This window comes from Eubalaena glacialis, chromosome 6 (assembly GCF_028564815.1).
Source record: "Eubalaena glacialis isolate mEubGla1 chromosome 6, mEubGla1.1.hap2.+ XY, whole genome shotgun sequence".
NCBI classification, from domain to species: domain Eukaryota; kingdom Metazoa; phylum Chordata; class Mammalia; order Artiodactyla; family Balaenidae; genus Eubalaena; species Eubalaena glacialis.
In genome coordinates, this window is record NC_083721.1 from 144,652,294 (window position 1) to 144,671,027 (window position 18,734).

Consider the following 18,734-nt stretch of genomic DNA (forward strand, 5'->3'; position numbering starts at 1 on the left):
TCGTGAGGTCCCTAGCTGGTCTGCCTTCTTGCCATCTTTTGGAGTCCTTCAGTGTTTGTTTTATATATAATGTCCAGGGGTTTTAGTTGTACATAGCAAGAGGAATAAGAAAAAGTGTGTCTACTCTATTTTCGTGGAAGTGGAAGTCTCAATAATTTTTACAAGTATAAAGAAGTCCTGAGACCAAAAGATTTGAGAACTTCTGATTAAATTCAAAGGTTCTTAGGTTTTGGATTTCGTGGATATGTAAAACAAAAGAAAATGAAGGATTTTAAAACGTAGTCTCAATAAGATTGCTTTCTATTCATTGCATGACACCCAGACGGTAAAAATCAAAGACAGTAAAAAAAAGATGGGTCCTCTCATAATTTAACACCATTTTTTTCACCAAAGAGATGTTTTACCACCAAGAAACAAAACATCTCAGAAGAAGTTGCAGTTCTTTAAAATGTATAATATAGCATTATAAAAATTTTACCTTCATTTTCTTTTTTTTTTTTTTTTCATTTTTCTTAACTCCCTCTGGTCCAAAGGAAACTCAATTTTACATAAGTACCCATGGAGAGACAAGCATGTGGAAACTCCTGCTCTAGTTTTCCTCTCTGGCAATGGTGATTTTAAACTCACGCTACCTGGCCCATAGTAAGGAGAGTATAAAATTTTGTTAAATGAAATTCTATTCAGATTTTTTCTGTTGGTTTGCAGAGAAAGGTGTCTTTTCACACTTGATCTGTGAAATCAAGTTGTTTGTTTCATTGTAGGACATTGAACTGCATATACGTAAGTTCTGGGATAAATGTCTAATATGGTGTTGTAATAAGGTTCATGAGGAACACTGTAATGGCAGGAACTTGTTGCTGTTTTTGGATAAATGTTTAAGTTTTTCTTTCTTAAGTTTCTCTCCATTTTTTTTAACCCATAGGCTGTTGTGACAGGTTTTTTTTTAGCAATAAATAAATAAATAGATAAATAAATAGATAAATAAATAAATAAATAAATAAAATATTGGGTCCAATCCAGACAGATTTGGACCTGAGGCTTCTTTCCTCTAGACACACTGACAGCATTACTCAGTCTCTGCAGGTTTCATGAGCCCAAGAGTTAAGAGGGATGAGGTCAGGGTCCTTTGTTTCTCCTATGTTCTCCAGTGGTGAGTAGAACATTTCTCCAAGACCTGGTACCCAACCACCAGATCTATAGAAATATGGGAGCTTTTCTGAAGTAGGGGAGGTTCTCTATGTAAGCAGAAATCATTTAAACCCCTGTTGTATTGGTTTCCTTCAACAGAACTCTCTCTAGACAGAATGATTTCCTGAAGGGCCATCAAGCCAAGGGCAGTGCCAACTGAATCTCAGATTCCCAAAGGAAAAGTTTACGGTTGTCAGTGGTGTGTCCTTCTCAGGGTGGAAATAAGACAGGTCTAGCTTTCTGCGGGGCCAGGAAGCACGGACTGCAGGAGAGAGCAAATGTTCTCACAGTCTAATAAATCTCACAGAACAGATGGATACGGCAATTAGCACAAAAACAATTTTGCCAAGAATATTAACACTTCTTGAGTTTATCAAGAAGGGGTGAAATTTCTAGTCAATAATTTTCTAAATTTATAGAACAGTTACTGGTGAGTAACAGGGTGTAACATCTCTGGTCTTGTGCTCTTGTGTAGCTCAATGAGATAATTAGTAGAAGGAAAGAATTAGGTTCTTCATACACATCAAGTGAAACGTGGAATTGAGAACAAAAGAGTTTTCTAGTTAATATAGGCTCCAACTCTTCTGAAAAACACTAAAACGATTATTTTGTTTTGACACAAGTTGTCCAGAAAGTTGCTTTAATTCCTGACCTTTGTAAACCTAGGCACCGCTTAATGTCCTAGGGCAGAGGGTGAGAAACATTGTCTACAAAGGGCCAGAGAGTAAATATTTTAGGCTTGGGAGCCATGTGGTCTCTTTCCCAACCACTCTAATTCTACTGTTGAGCACAAAAGCAGCCAGAGATAATACATAAAAGAATGGGCCTTGTTATGTTCCAATAAAACTTTATTTACAATACAGGTAGCAGGACAAACTTGACCCACGTATCATAGTTTGCCAATCACTGATCTACGACATTGATTCTGTTGTTTGATCCCCTCTGATATTATATATAAAAATATTTTCTTTATCCAAAACTAGAGCACTTATTAGAAGCTCCAAACTTAAAAATAGGCAGTGTTTCTAGAATGACTAAAAGAGGTCAGTTTGCCATGTGGTTCCTGATTTTCTTTCTACTCATTACATGGAAATATGCAGAAGATATACTTCCCCTTTGAGTAATCTCACTTGCCAGCCAAAGTCTTCCTATTTCCTCCCCAACATCTTTACCCTCCTCTTTCTGTGTCCCTCTTCCTTCTCTTAGATCTCCTTTTCTTCCCTTTGGGCTATTTTTTGGCACAGTCCTCCTCCTACTCTTTTTCCACATCTCAACTTTACTTTGGTCAAATAGAATTTTGTGGCATAGCCTGACAACCTACTCAGGAGTTGAGTGTTAAAGCTGTCACCCTTGTGGTAAGTAAGGATAAAACAGTGAATGCCAAGGCAAAAACTACAGCTACTACTGTCTTTATTTGTAGACAATAGTATGGTCTGTGTAGAAAATCTGACAGAATCTATTTAAAAGCTATTGAGTTTAGGCTAGGTTGCAGGATAAAAGATCAATATACAAAAAATCAATTGTGTTTCTCTATACCAGGAATAAATAATTGGAAGTCAAAATTTTATAGAACATCATATGCAATGAAATAAAAAATATAAAATTATTTAGGGATAAATCCGACAAATGTGCTAGAACTATACAATGAAAACTATAAACATTGCTGAGAGAAATAAAAGAAGACCTGCATAAATGAAGAGCTGTATCCTGTTCGTGGGTCTAAAGAGTCAATGTTGTTAAAATGCTAATTCTTCCCCAAATGATCTATAGAGCTGAAGCAATTCCAATCGAAATCCAGCATATGATTTTTTGTAGAAATTGACAAACTGAACCTAAAATTCACAGGTAAATGAAAAGACCCGGAATCAACAAATTGACTTTGAAGAAGAATAAAGTTAGAAGATGTAGATTACCTTTAGACTATTGTAGAGCTATAGTAATCGAGACAGTGTTGTCTTGGTGGAAAGTCTGATAGAGAAACAAAACAAAATAGAAAGTCCAGAAGTGACACACACATATATGGCCAACTGATTTTTGACAAAGATGCAAAGGCAATTCAATGCAGAAAGAATAGTCTTTTCAACAAATGGTACTGTTGCAATTAGAAATACATCTTTTAAAAAAAGAAAAGAAAAACTAGTTTTGCTGCATACCTTAATACTTTGTATCATATACAAAAAGTAACTCAAAATGGATAATGGATTTAAATGTAAATCCTAAAACTACAAAGCTTCTAAAAGAAAAGATAGGAGAAAAGTTTTGTGACCTTGTATTAGGCAAATATTACTTACATACAACACTGAAAGGAAGACCTACAAATGAAAAAATTTGTTAAATTGGACTTCACCAAATTCAAGAACTTCTTTATGTTGTTTAAAGGACACTGTTAAGAGAATGAAAATATAAGCTGTAGACTGACAGGAAATACTTGCAAATCGTATATTTGACAAATGACTTGTAACCATAATATATAAAGGACTCTCAAAACTCAATAATAAGAAAACAAACAACCCAATAAGAATGGGTAAAAGAACAGACACTTCTTAAAGGAAGATATATGAATACCAAATCATATGAAAAGATATTCAATTAGAGAAATGCAATTCATTACAGAAATGCAATTTACAATCATGATGAGATATCACGACACACCTATGAGAATGTTTATAATGAAAAATACTGACCATATCATGTGATGACAAGAATGTGAAGCAACAGGAACTCTCATGCACTGCTGTTGGGAATGTAAAACAGTAAAGTCCTTTGGAAAATAGTTTCTCAGTTTCTTATAAAGTTAAACTAATACCTATGATATGAGAAGTTACTTTACTCCTAGGAATTTCCCCAAGAGAAATGAAATATGTCTATACAAAGGTATGCATATAAATGCTCATAGCATCTTTATCCGTAACAGTCAAAACCTGGCAACAACCCAAATATCCATCAAATGCTTAACAGATGAACAAACTGTGCTACAGCTGAAAAAGGTTATATTTCACAATAATAAATGGAATGAACATGGATGAATCTTAAAATAATCATGCTTAGTGAAAGAAGCCAGAAAAAAGTGAGTCCATTCTGAATTATTTTATTTGTACAAAATTCTAGAATATGCAAGCTGATCTATAGTGACAGAAAGCAAATCAGTGGTTTCATGGGGACAGTGACAGATGAGGATGGGAGGGGTGAGGGGGAGGGAATATTACAAAAGGGCACAAGGAAACTACTGGAATGTTGGGTGTGTTATGTTCTCAGTTGTGTGTGTTTGTGTGTGTCATATTTGTATTTGATATACATGTCAAAACTTATCAAATTGTACACTTTACATATGTATAGTTTATTGTATATCAATTATACCTCAATAAAGCTGTTACAATTTTAGTAGCCCACTCTAATAAATTGTATAGGCTCTCAGGATACGTATTTCAGTGTGTCAAACATACCTTTCATTTTGTGTTATTTTCTATCCAAATTTTGGATTAATTTTGTTCTCTTTTTTCTTTTTTATCCTATGTCAGTGTAGTATATATGAGAGTCTTAGCAAATTCTTTTTGTAATAAGATGGGGTATAAAAACACACACAAACAAATACAACAATGCCATATTTCAGCAGGACCATGAGATGTTAAAGGCTAACAAATCCTCTGTACAAACATCAATTTAAAATGCACCACCAAGAAACAGACTCACGGACATAGGTGGCTGCAGAGTGGGAGCGGGTTAGGGAAGGGATGGAGTGGGAGGTTGGGGTTAGCAGATATAAGCTTTTATATATAGAAAAGATAAACAAGGTCCTACTGTATAGCACAGGGAACTATATCCAATATCCTATGATAAACCATAAGGGAAAAGAATATATATATATAAAAGAATGTGTATATATATGTATAACTGAATCACTTTGCTGTAAAGCAAAAATTAACACAACATTGTAAATTAACTATACTTCAATTAAAAAATATATTAATTAATTTAAAAAACCCACCACCAAGAGGATTGTCCATGGGATACGGGTCTCATTCCATACCATACCCCAACACTTCTTCTAAATGGTCTGATCTCATTCATTCATTTATTTGCTCACAAGTGCATATTTCTTTGAGTAATATAAACAAAAAATGTTGAATTTACTTGTTCATATATGGCTGACTGTAACTGTAGTTAAAGCATTGCACGAAAAACTGCCGATACTAGGTAGAAAGTTCTACTAATGCTAGATGCAGAGTTTCACCTCTATGTTATTTTTTTTCTTAGATGTTCAGCAGAATAATTTATTTTCAGAATCATCTTGACACCTTCTGACATTTGAGTGTTTTGATTTTATTTGATGTATTACCCTTTTTTAAAAATAGGATACATGCCAAACGCCTCTATGAACTTCAGTGTTTCTAGCATAGAATTATTAATTAGATTCAGTTCTTCATTTGAAAAATAAGCTTACTGGACTGTATCAATTGGAGTGTGTGTTAATTTAATGTAGTTTGAAATATAGGAATTACCAAATGCAGTTAACTTTGTATGTTATTTCTATTTCTTGGAGCACATGCCCCTATTAAGAGATTTTATTTTTTTCTCCCCAGGCTAAGAAGATTTCTGTCCTTTTTAATTTTGCCTTCATGGGCACATTGCAAATACTCTACCTCACTCTGTTTTTCAGGTTCACTGTAGTAAAGCCAGTTCTTTGTTTCTCAGCTTCTCACCTGTTTCTATTTATTTGTGTATAAGATGTCAAAGGAAAATGAAAAGTAACATCTCAAAATACCACCTTGAAAAAGAAAATGCCAACAAATTCTTTTCTGCACCTGAAGCTTTTAATTCTTTAATCCACCATGGAATGTTGCTTAATTACATATTTTATTATGCATAACTGAAAATTATGTACTTTAGTTTCAACAGTGATATGAAAGCACGTATTGTTTATAAATAAAGAGCTGCTGGTTTGCCTCTCTTTTTTTGTTACAAATATTTGTGGAATTCTCAAAAGTTCTCTTTCTAAAACTGGCTTTTTGAAAATTCTCAGAGAGCTCCAAGGAAAACTTCATTTTAATATTTTCTTTAGAAACCAGAAAATTCATTACTTTGCAACAGCAAGATGCTGTCACGTCTTTATGGGCAAAACCCATCGAATAGTTTCGATATTTTCATACGTTTCATCAAAATTTTAACAAGTTTCACGAAGTATTTATTAATGGAAAAATGTTACAATGGTTGAACTGGGTGATGAATCCTTGCGGGTGCATTATAAATACTATTCTCTCTACTTTTTTGGGTGTATTCGGAAATTCCTATAATAAAATGTATGTTTAAAAAAATCGGTGTATATGGATTTTACAGCAGAGTTTTGGGGTTAATATTTCATACACTTGATTTCAGTTACTTAGTGATGGACTTTTTCATATTAGTAAAATACATTACACTCTATTTCTGACAATATCGAACCGCATTTAATTTTTTCTATATTTTCTGCATTTGAAAAAGCTCTTATTAAGGAGTAAACAGAGATAGAAATTTGTAGATAGAAGACTTGGGTTTGAAACAAATATGGCCACTTAACAGCTGAACAAATCAGTTACCCTATTTGACTTTCCCCTCCCTTGTGACTGCCTTAAGTACTCATAGTGGAACGGAGATGGTGTGGCAGTGCCTTGTAAAACGAAGCATTCTACCAATGTTGTTGCTATTATCATTTTAAGCATATTTGAGGGAAATGCTAGGGAGGGGCCTCAGAAGGTAGGAAGCCTTTGTATGAGATCTGGTAGAACAAATATTTGGAAATTAAAATTGGCAACAAAGGTGGAGTAGGTGAAAGATGCTGTTGGACAGGTTTGTGTGCTGAACAAAGGCTTATTTTGTATCACATTGCCACAGGCTCAGTGAACTAATGCACTCACTTAAATATTTGAACTTTCTCAGTGTTCTCATTTAACAGGTACTGATGGTTCTTTTGTGAGTGGAAAATCAAAGCAGTCCATGGCACATCCTTTCTTTGGGGGGGGCATAAGGGCATGAAAAGAGACTGTCACTGTCATGAAAACTTATTTGAATACCATAAAATGCAAATATTCAATAACAGTAAAAAAAAATGCAACTAAGAGTAAAAAAATAATGTGCAACATTTAACTCAGTGCAAAATGTCACTTTAGAGTTTCTCTGTATTTTCTTTGCACGGCAACAAAAATAATGTACTGCTCTACTGTTTTTCCTCACCAACCACTAGTATCAGAGAGAACAGGGCCTTAGTCATGTGCTTTTGATCACAAGAGGGATATTAGCAGTTGAAATAGTTGACAGAAGAAGGTGACTTAATATACAACCTTGATACCGGGCAAGAAACCAAAATGGAATTTTTGTAGAATTATTTTGATAAAATTAAATTTGGAAATACGTATGATCCACATAAGGAGGGTAAGGTAAGGAAGGCTTAAAAATGTTGTTCATCATTTAAACATGAATTCCAAACTATTTTTACTTAACATGTGGTATTGTTAAACAGGTAATAGTATTCTGGACATACACTTTCTATCACATTTCTTAAATGAGGGTACTTAATATTTCATCAAAAATGTGCATGTTAACAGATGTAGTTTTAGCCTTTGTCGAAAGACATGCAAGAATTTAGTATTTACATTAAATGGATTGCCTCAGAAATGCTGAATCCATGATATGCTCCCTTAAAAAGTAAAAAATATTTATTTGTAAGGTTAACTGCAGTATCGGTATCTTCTGATATTTTAGATAGGATTAGTATTTTTGGATCTCTATTGGTTTCCACTCTATCATGCAAATTCTGGCTTGCTTTAGCACAATAGTCCAATTTCCATTGGCTATATAATAGGGTATACACATTTTAATTGCTCTTTTTGAAAATATCACCAGGCAGTTCAGAATACCTTTTATTGATAATATCGTGACAGTCAAGGACCTTAATATCAGCCAATGATAACAATATGGAATAGGGCAGAATTGAATAATGGAATGTATGAGATTGTCATTTTCATTCAATCTTGAACAACTGGAAAATGTTTTCTATTCAAGCTATATATTTTAGATAAGCACAGTTAGATAAAGATATCACTAATGCAGAAAAAAACCACTTCTTTTAAGCTCAGAATTCCTTAGGACTAAATGTTAATCAATACACATTTTATATATAATATGTACAGGCTTTGTAACCAAGTGCCACGCAACTAGGGCACACATATTAGTTACCTTGGTTTTCAAAGGTTATGTGTCAACTCTGCATATTATGTGCCAAGGAGATACTATCAACATTATTTTTTGCATAATGTGCAAGTATTATATGGCCACAGAGTGTAATACAAATTAGTGGCAAAGTGCTGAGGGAAGGAATCCATGACAGATTCAGACGCACAAGGTTGAATATTACCCGTAAACTACCTGACTCTGCTAAGGTCTTAACAGCACGAAGCGCTATGTCATGCCCATCTTTTAAAAAGTCTCTGAACTACATGGACACAGTGAAGTCTGTTCAAGGAATTTTACCACAGTCTCTGGCAACATTGGGACTGGTATGAGCCATACATGACGTTGGGGGAGCCATGTGGAAGGTAACCCAGACAAACCTCTTGCAAAATGTGCCATCTTCCCTGAAAACAATTTTGCTCACTCCATCACGACCGTCATTGTTTATACACGTGCTTTTTCTTTTTTTGGTTTAAAAAGTCATATTAGCAAGATGATGCTGCTTGAGTTAAAGGGTCTAAGTGAGAATTTTATTAGTATTGTTATGTTGATTTCTTACACACACTCAGCAACTCACTGAAAATGTTATTTCCAAAGAAGTTAGGAGGTTACTGGGAATGAGAAAATCTTATTCGTAACCCAAAGTCTCCTTCTAAATGTTATTAAATCTCTGACACCTTATATTAGGTGTTGTGCTGATGTAGAAAAAAAACAAACAAACTACCCTCTGCTCTAGGTTTTCCCTTTAAACTCAGAGAAAAGAAAGAAGATAGGCTGCTTTTCTTTAAGCTTCTTGGCATATTATTTTATTTAATTATTATTTTTAATACACACTATCTAGTTTCTATTTTAACTCAAATTTCTTGTGCTTAAATGATTTTCTGAACCCTAGTAATAAGCAAGAATATTTAAAAGTTGTTCTCTCATTTAATGAATTGAAAACTTTTCCAATATAATTTTAAGTTTACAGCAAACCAGGTGCCTTTGAAGTAGTTCAGCTGTGCTTCAAAAGTAAATAGTAACTTTGAAAGCTGAATTGGGAGTTTTCAGCGATCCCATTTTATTTTCTTAAGTTCAGCATTAAAGCAGTCCAGTTACCCGCCGATGGGCTCATCAGGGCCCAGGGAAAAGATGGGCAGGAAGAGAGTGGGCGATTTCAGAAGCAAAGGAAAACAGACACCTGCTAACAAGTAGGAAATCTTAAAAAGCAGCAGCAAAAGATAAAGTGAATGTGAAAAAAAAATAACCAAAAACTGCAACACTGGCCCCAATCCTTTTCATGACCATTAGCACACCTCACTTCATGTCTTGGAGTTTACTGAGTTTTATGTTGCAAGAATTTTGAAGTGCGTGTTTCAGTTCCAGGCATGTTATTCTTATTTTCTTCATGGAGGTCTTATAGTTATGACATACACAACCAAATGAGCTCAGAGTTATTAAGTTATATTCCATTTACAATTAAAAAAAAATACATTGCTTACTAAGGAGTTTTTAAACAGAAGGTCCATTTTTTCCCCTTATGTTACTATTAATGGCCTTTAAAAATATTCATACGTCAGCTTAAAAAAAGTGTCGCCATGATGGAAATATTGTGAAGTAAATGCAGATGAATCCATTCTGAGCACCTATCTGCTAGAGACTGAATTGATGTCTTTGTTGGCGAGTCTTTTGATCATCCTCCTATCTCTGTTTATTAATATGTTAACCAAAAACAGGTTATCGTCTTGTTAAACTTAAAAAATGAGCATGTGTTTGTGATTTAAATATACAGTGTTTCAAGTGACTTTTCAATTGCTCTTTTTCAGATCTGAAAAATACCATCAAGAAAGTATTAACATGCATCTAACTGAGAGGGCCGTCTTGGACTCTGTAAGTTACTTCACATAAGCAGACAAACCCTACCATGTCATACCATACAAACAATTTTAATTGTGTAGTTACAGTCAATAACCATTCCTAATCAGAACATTTCTGCATAAAGAAAATTGTGATACACTTATAAAAACAGCCAGCTGTAACAAAATAGCTGGTGTTTTCATAGCCATAAACTCATAAAAAAGAAATAACACCTTTATACAGAAATTTTATACAGATGTAGCTTTAAAATTGATTGTAAACCAAAGGAAGACACATTGCAAACATCAATTATTTTCACATTAATTGCATAATTTTCTAAGGTGATCTATTAGTTTTATTTACCTAAGCTTATTTGCATGATAGTAAAAATTGCATACAACAATAAGAGTGAAGCTTATAGTATGAATTGCTTGGATAACATAGAGCACTTTTTATAGGCAACTGTGTAAAGCACATTTTATCTATTTAAAACTTTTAAGACACTTTGTTTTACTGCCCATCAAAATACATTTATAAATAGAAAAGAATCAGTATGGTAACAAGAGAAGCAATTTTACATTTAACGGAAACTTCCAAAAAATTAATTACAACATGATGCTGCAGGATCTACAAATAAATAATGGACTAAACTGTGTTTCACATTTTCTTTTCATTTTTTAAAAAATCATGTAACAATGAGAATGAAAAAAAATTACAGTGAACTTTTATTTCCAAAATAAAAACAAATTTGAATTACGGCAGTGCCATATAATACAAGGCATTTGTTGGCATATGTCATCTTTAAACTGCATTCCACAGTCTATAGTTCTTTTGTAACATACAATAGAGTAACAAACTCTTTTTTTCTTTTTTTTTTTAAAACAAGGGGTGAGTTTCCAAAGATCAGTGTGAAGTGTTACAGAAATAATTAAAGGAAGGAAATAATAATCACAGAAGTTATAATGCTTGTTTGAGGCTCCAGAATAATAATTAAAAAAAACAAAATCACTGGTATCATGCTTACGGGGTACACACCTGGGTGTGTTTCGTGAACACAAATTTTCATTTTTAATACCAAACAATCCGATGCTTCACCTGGGGCTGCCAAGCAGTTTGTAAAAGAGAGCAAAACGCTTAGTGCAGTCTGTATCATCCTTTCTCGACTTTCCTGTTTGTGCAAGTTTCTGAAGATTCATTGGCCAAACAATGGACAACAAGGTTTGCTGAGCGAGTACAGGGGTGGACCTTCCGCGTCGTTAGTCAATTTCACTGGTGCTGATGGAGGAAAAGAAGACTTTCATCTCAGTCTTTGACGTCGGCGTTAATGTCTGTGTTCCCTTCCACCGCCAGCTCGTCTTCTAGTTTCACGGAGAAAAGGGTGTTAGCATTTTTGTCTTGGACACTCTCCTCCAAATCCTTAAGCAACTCCTCTTCCTTGTACTCGGCCACGTCCACCTCCAGGCCCGAGTTGTCCTTCAGCTTGCCGTGATGTTTGAGATAGTACCGCTGGTTCTGAAAGAACTTGATGATGGTGTACTTGGGCAGGTCCAGCTGAGCGGACAGCGTCTGGATGGCCTCCTCGTCCGGGTACAGGCCCACGTCCTGGATGAAACTCTGTAGGATGCCCAGCGCCTCCACCGAGATCTTGGTCCGCGGCCGTGCCTTCGGCCGGCTTTCGTCCTCCGCCTCGGCGGGCGCGGCCACGGTGGGCTGCCGCGGGGGTAGCCGGGGCCCGGCCGGAGGCTGCTGCACCTGCGCCTGCGCGGGGGGCGGCGCCGGCTGCGGCTGCGCCTGCGGCTGCTGCAGGAAAGAAACAAGCACAGGGTCAGCGGCCCGCTTGGCCACCGTGCATGCAGGCTCGGCCACTGCGCATGCGGCCTCCCAACGAGCGAGCACGTGGTCCGGGATCCCACATGCACCTGCCTGGACCCGGACAGGGACAGGGATCCTGGGCGGAAAGGCAAGCCAGCTAAATGGCCCACAGTACTAGGAAGAAAGTCAAAATGATCACCAGGATGGGAGGAATTAAGAGGGCTTGGGGGGGGGGGGTGGCTCCTGGGCTTCCTCGTCAAGAGGTCAGGCTAGCTCACGGTGGCTGGAACTCAGCGCTCTGAAAATGTGAGCCATGAACTTCACCAGAAGGATACGCATCAGAGGCGAAGACAGCAAAGCAAATTATGATGTCAATAATTGACAAAGATTTTAAATGAAGATTGGGAAGTAAGGATTTCAAAGGCATTTTTGAAAGGTGAGCTGTGGAGACGTGGGGAAGGAAATGTGTGTTTTGTCCCATTTCATTGGATGGGTAAAACGTTGAGCAAGCATATGCATACAAAGTATTATTTTCGTTGCAAATAAAATGGGTAAGCCTCTGCTCTTCTGCAGCATAGCCCTTGTGAATCCAAAGGGTTTTTGAGATTCCCACGTGTGAATGTCCTACTACACAGTTTCAATCTAACAGACACACCTATTTCTTACAAAATTGCACTGGGCTGACACTGCAAGTTTTTTTCTTACCGAAAAATAAAGGTTCCATCCATCCCACAACGGCTAGCAAATTGTTTTGTCTATACTAAACTCAGATGTGATTAGGATTTAAATTTAGTGTATACAGACACTTTTTCATAATTAGTATCTGTATATGTGCTGTAATTTCCATACACAATCATACATAACAAACGTGTGACACATGCCCATAATATATACACTCCATATCCAACATTCTTATCAGCAAAGCAAATCAACCCGGGGAAGCCCAAAATACTAGAACGTTTGTACTGTGCCCTAAGCATTTCCTTAATCCCCTAAGAAGCAATTTTATTAAAAACAATTTACATTTTCAAACAAGTACTATTTTTTTTTAACATATATATATTTTTTTGTTTTTGCTAAACAGCAAATTTTTCAGGCTTTCGCGATTATTTTAGTGCTTGATATCCTAAGGGATTCTCTTTTTCAATTTATCTTTAATATACAAAGGTTTTTTTTCCTTAGTGGATGGATAACGCTATTATTGTGTACATATGTGTGTGTGTGTGTATTCCTCCCCTTCCCGCGGCCCCTCCCCCCAATAGCAATGCCAAGAAATAATATGCAGGTGAGTCAACAAAGAGAGCATAGAATTTTAGGACTCTGGAAGGCAATGGCATTTTCCCTGAAAGGGGAAAGCTAAAAGCGTCCCCTTAGATTTAACACAAATAATTTGTACAGCTCAAGTTCAATTTCAACACACTTCCTAAGCAATGGAGGCCAACAACGACCTGGACCCAGAGCTTCCCAATCTGAATTCACTGGGGATGAAGTTAGTGGATCCACTCAGTGGATGAGTGGAGACAGGTTGCGGGACGTGACAAGCTGAGCCCGAGGCTGACTCTGCCGGCACAGTGATCTTCGGCCAATGCCACGGTTAGCATGGCCTTTGCAAGGTTGAGCATCCTGACCAAGAGAGCAGGTCTTGGCGCCACCCTCTCTGTGTGTCCCTCTCTTGCTGGCATAGGTAACTTGTGCCCGCTCACCTGCGGAGCACCAGCACGCCACGGTGCAGGGGTCGGCAGGCCTGGCAAGAAAACGCCTCTAGACTCTCCTTTCCCAGGGGTCTTGGGAGAGGGGCTCTAAAGGAAAGACAGACAGACGTGACTCACCCCTAACCTGTGCTCCCTAAGGCTGTGAGGATAGAGCTACAAAGTGAAGGCAGGGCCAGGGAGTCAGAAGCCAGAAGCCAATTTAGTTTCCCTCCCCTCCTCTCTTTTGGAAAGAATCCAAGATATACAGTTGTGATCCTATAAACTTCCTGTACAGAAACAGCAGTCATGACTTTCCTCGGGGACAGTATTGGTACTCATTAAAAAAAGAGGTGGCGTTCTAAAAATTCTGATTTTTCAAAAGCGACAACAAAATTCTTAAGCTCTCACACAACAAAACAACCCAATTCTAACAAAGACAGACTTGCCAAATAAGTGTAGAAGGGGGTTCCACCGCTTTGGGGGAGGGGAGATGAGAGGAGAGGAACACAATACACATGTTGGAAAATGTGTGTTCACTTCCCTTTTCTCCCCCTGAGTGAGATGGCAGTGTATTGTTATCTCTTGCTCAGAAGCCTATGTTTAGACTGGCGGGAAGAAGAGAAACGCTCGTTTCCCTGCTAAGTTTAAACCTCTATTTACCGAGTGTTATATTGAATTGGCCAAGGTAAACGAACCTGAATCTGCTCTGCGGGCACATGGATGATGTGGGGCGGCCGGTCGCCATGGTGATGCACCGCGTTGCTCTCCTGTTCATAAATGGCATCGCGTTCAGGCTGAGGGAGACTGAGGAACCTTCGGATCATGGAGAGGTTCTCCCACAGGGTCCTGTTTTCTGGAGAAGGATCTTCTTTCCAGCGTAATAGCTCACACAGCCACCCCTTAGAGACAAGGGCATTAACAGGTCAGTTCAGGCTGATGGCAGGGGGAGGTGGGGGGGGGCGGCTGACATTTTCCATTAGGAGCTAAAAAGGAAGGACCCTGTGAAGTTAACTTTTTTCACAAGCTAAGAACACTCCAGGACTTTCCCTGGTGGCGCAGTGGTTAAGAATCTGCCTGCCAATGCAGGGGACACGGGTTAGAGCCCTGGAAGATCTCACATGCCACGGAGCAACTAAACCCGTGCGCCACGACTACTGAGCCTGCGCTCTAGAGCCTCCGAGCCACAACTACTGAGCCCACGTGCCACAACTACTAAAGCTCGCACACCTAGAGCCCATGCTCCGCAACAAGAGAAGCCACCGCAATGAGAAGCCCGCACACCGCAACGAAGAGTAGCCCCCGCTCGCCGCAACTAGAGAAAGCCCACGTGCAGCAACGAAGACCCAACACAGCTAAAAATAAACAAGTAAATTAATTAATAAAAATAAAATAAAATAAAAAATAAAAACACTCCAATTTGTTAAAAAAAAATTTTTTTTAACCTGTTAAGAGAATAGCTGTTGCTATTGCGGAAGCGGGCTCTGTTTCTAATACACGTTCAGATTTGCATCTTAAAGGAGGGTCCTATTTTTCAGACTCCAAGGGCAAGACCCATTTACCATGGAGTCTGCAGAATGTGTCAGAGGAGAAAAGCAAGGCTGAGTGTGCTTCTTGTCTGATGAGTGGCCATCTGAGGTTCTGAAGGTATTTAAGAAGGGCTAGGACAGGCTTTTAGAATAATTTTTTTTTTCTAAAAGGATTCCCTAAGTTTATAATTTTTGTATTAGAAAGGCAACTCTGTGTGAACATGTGTGTGTGTGAGTGTGTAGGAAAGGGAGAGAAAGGACGTGTGCAGTTACGTGAGCAAGAATGTCGTCCAAGGCAAGGCACTGTATTTAGAATGAGCATTAGAAGAATTCTCCAAGACGGAACTTTCCAGAAAGACACCTCGGAGTCCCGCCTGCTGCTATGTACACACGTGGTTCATCAGGTGAGCACTGTAATAGAATTCCTGGGCTAAGAGACAAGGAAACGTCCAACGAATGCCAAAACCTGAACCTCTCTGATGCTTCCTAAGGCCCAGCTTCTTTTTTTTTATTTTTATTTAACATCTTTATTGGAGTATAATTGCTTTACAATGGTGTGTTAGTTTCTGCTTTATAACAAAGTGAATCAGTTACACGTATACATATGCTCCCATATCTCTTCCCTCTTGCATCTCCCTCCCTCCCACCCTCCCCATCCCACCCCTCTAGGTGGTCACAAAGCACCGAGCTGATCTCCCTGTGCTGTGCGGCTGCTTCCCGCTAGCTATCTATTTTACATTTGGTAGTGTATATATGTCCATGCCACTCTCTCACTTTGTCACAGCTTACCCAGTTTCTGATCCTCAGATTCTCAAGAACCGAGTGGTCCAACAGAGTACGCTGTCTCACATTCTCATGTCTCACATTCTCTAATCATCATCCCAAACCTTCTTTATCTTGGCCGCCATGATGGACACTAAGCAATGGGGTGGATTGCAATGGGGTGGGCAGGAAGAGGGAAGAGGTCCCACCCACACCCCCCCTTCACCAGCCAAGGCAACCAGCCCCAGCTGCCGTGCTGCCTGTCGTCAGCTCACAACCACACTCTTTTCTGGAGAAATGTCTTGGTGCCATCGCACCTGGAGATGCCCGGATGCTTACTCCACCCCCTCACTAGCCCCTTCACCCTGGGGTGGCCAGTGGCTGGCTGACCCACCCTCTTGCCCCACAGTGATGACTCACTCTACCCTTTAGAGATGGCCAGAGATGGCCCTCCCCCACCTTCTTACTGCCTTTCCCCATCAATACGGACTTTACCTGAGACCACATTCTTTCCTGACCTCTTCCTCCTTCTTGTCCTCCTGAATGCCTGCCGGGTCCCTCACCAAATCATGAGCCCCTGATTCCTTATCTTAGCCTCTGTTTTACAGAACTCGACCTAAGACAAAGGGGTTTCTTGGAAATTCTAAGTAAATGAGTTGGATGGGAATGGAAAGAGTACAGTTTAGTATCTGATTTTTAGAACTGGCCAAAGGGAGTTGCTTTTTTGTTGTTGTTACTTCTGGGTGACATCAGAAAATGGTGCGACTTTGCTTTCCTTCTTCGCAAACTGAACCACTGGAGAAATTTCTTCTAACTGTAATATACAGTGGGAAGAAGCAAGGCCTATTCTCCCGGAAATGGCCTATTTGAAACATTTTAAAAGGAAAGATGGAGACTGATAACACTAGCTTCCCAAGGCACACCTACCATCCAGTCAAGGGTGACAGCTGCTAAACCTCATGACATCTACTAACCTTAACCCTAACTAAGAGGCCTTTGATTCTCCATTCAACACGTTGTTTAATTAAACAAATAATTAACCTACGGACGGTCATGTAATCATGCACTCATTTGATGCTACTGAATGCATAATTCCAGGCTAAGAGAACAGACAGTAAACTGAAGATTTACCTGAAAGAATATTAGCTCAATAAAAAATAAAAGTAATTGTGATGACAGTGTCACTGAACGTGCTTCTCTTCTAACCATGGCAGCTCTATGCTTCTTTCTGGAATCATACGGTGACATGTCACATTTTAGCTCTATTTATGTGACTAGAACATTAACTACAAAACTGTATTTGAGTATTTGAAATAGTTGAGACCCACTTGCATATGGTGCCCCAGAGATGTTTATTTAGCTCTTACTGACAAATATTTGCTCTCTCTATTAAGCCATGAAAATATTTTATATTTTCCTACATCTAAGCTATTTCTTTACACTTTACCTCTATGTTTCGAGGCAGGGCAGGTTTTAGATCTGTCTTCCTGAAGGCTTGAATATTAACTATGGTTAAGATTACCCCCCCACCCTTGTCTCCATTCTTCAGCTATGGCAATTGACAGGCCCCCATGCCTAAACACAGCAAATTGCTACAATTTTATTTACCGTTCAAGAGATGTTAGAAGGTTCATCAAGAACAGAACAGTTTTTTTTTCCTTTACTTAGCTAGAATTATACTATTGCAATAAGTGCTTAACACTGAGCATGTCTTTTTTTTTTTTTTTTTTAGCAATAAATGCTTGTAACCAAAAATTGCTAAAAGTTAAATTAAGAACGATTCATGTAAGAAAATCTTCTCAGAGAAAGCTGAAGAACTCCAATAATTTTTCGAATCCTTTTAGAAACTTTTAAAAGTAACACAGAGATCAGTTAGCACTTGCATATATGTGAAAAAAAAACAAACATGTGGATCACAGATGTTCTTTGGAAAAGAAAATCATTAGTTCTTTTAAAATGGCTAATAATGATAGTTAATTCCTAAACAATCACACTCATGCTGGTTTCACAAATATTTCAGAGAAAGAGCCCTGACTCATTCAACAAACATTTTGCTCATATTGTCACTTCTTTGTCTCTATACTTATGAGATGGATTCTTATTTTTATTAATTGTGCATGACTAACATAACATTTCCAGTAGTTTGCTATTAACCTCTGCCCTTAAATAATACTTCTAATTCCTTATCTAAAAATAATGTGATGAATTATAAATCTGAAGCATGTCTCCGCTAGCCTTTCAAGAGACGTGATGATTTTAAGCGACTGAAATCAGATGCTTCTTAGAAAAATATTTAACGGTGCGTGCAGCTGGGAACTGTTAGTTCTACAAGGGTATTCCAAAAAACAAAAATGGGGGGAGGAGCGGTGTGCTGTGCGTCGCCCTCAACAAATAACGGAAAACAGATATTCTGACAGGCTAGTTCTTTGTCAGCAGAGAAATCAACTGGCTCATTCCCAATTTACACTGGCAAAAAGAAGATCAATTTATTATAATACCATTTAAACATGTCGGAATATTCTGACGCCCTCAAATCCTATCGATCGAGACTCTATTAATGATGACAGTAATCTGATCTATGCTTTGCAGAAAGTGACGAAAAAAGCCAAATGCTTTCTAATTCCCCAATACCTTTTCGTAGGTCACTTCTCCATAAGCCATATTATTAGGGCAAATAAAGACAATGATATGTCAGAATACTGGTAATACGTAACAA

At 38.1% G+C, this 18,734-nt stretch overlaps 1 protein-coding gene across 3 annotated transcripts in view; it reads right to left on the bottom strand.

Annotated features, from left to right (window-relative positions):
• Positions 1-10,943: 10,943 nt before the first annotated feature.
• Positions 10,944-18,734, bottom strand: part of SATB1 (SATB homeobox 1) — a 98,255-nt gene continuing 90,464 nt past the window's right edge. For 2 of the 3 annotated variants that reach the window (XM_061194723.1, XM_061194722.1), the window contains exons 10-11: positions 14,426-14,629; positions 10,944-12,027 (exon numbers count right to left, since the gene is read on the bottom strand). In XM_061194723.1, the coding sequence (XP_061050706.1) occupies positions 11,530-12,027; positions 14,426-14,629 (702 nt within the window). In that variant the 3' untranslated portion in view covers positions 10,944-11,529. Of the gene's footprint in view, positions 12,064-13,742; positions 13,839-14,425; positions 14,630-18,734 lie in introns of all 3 variants that reach the window. The other variant, XM_061194724.1, reaches the window with a different exon arrangement.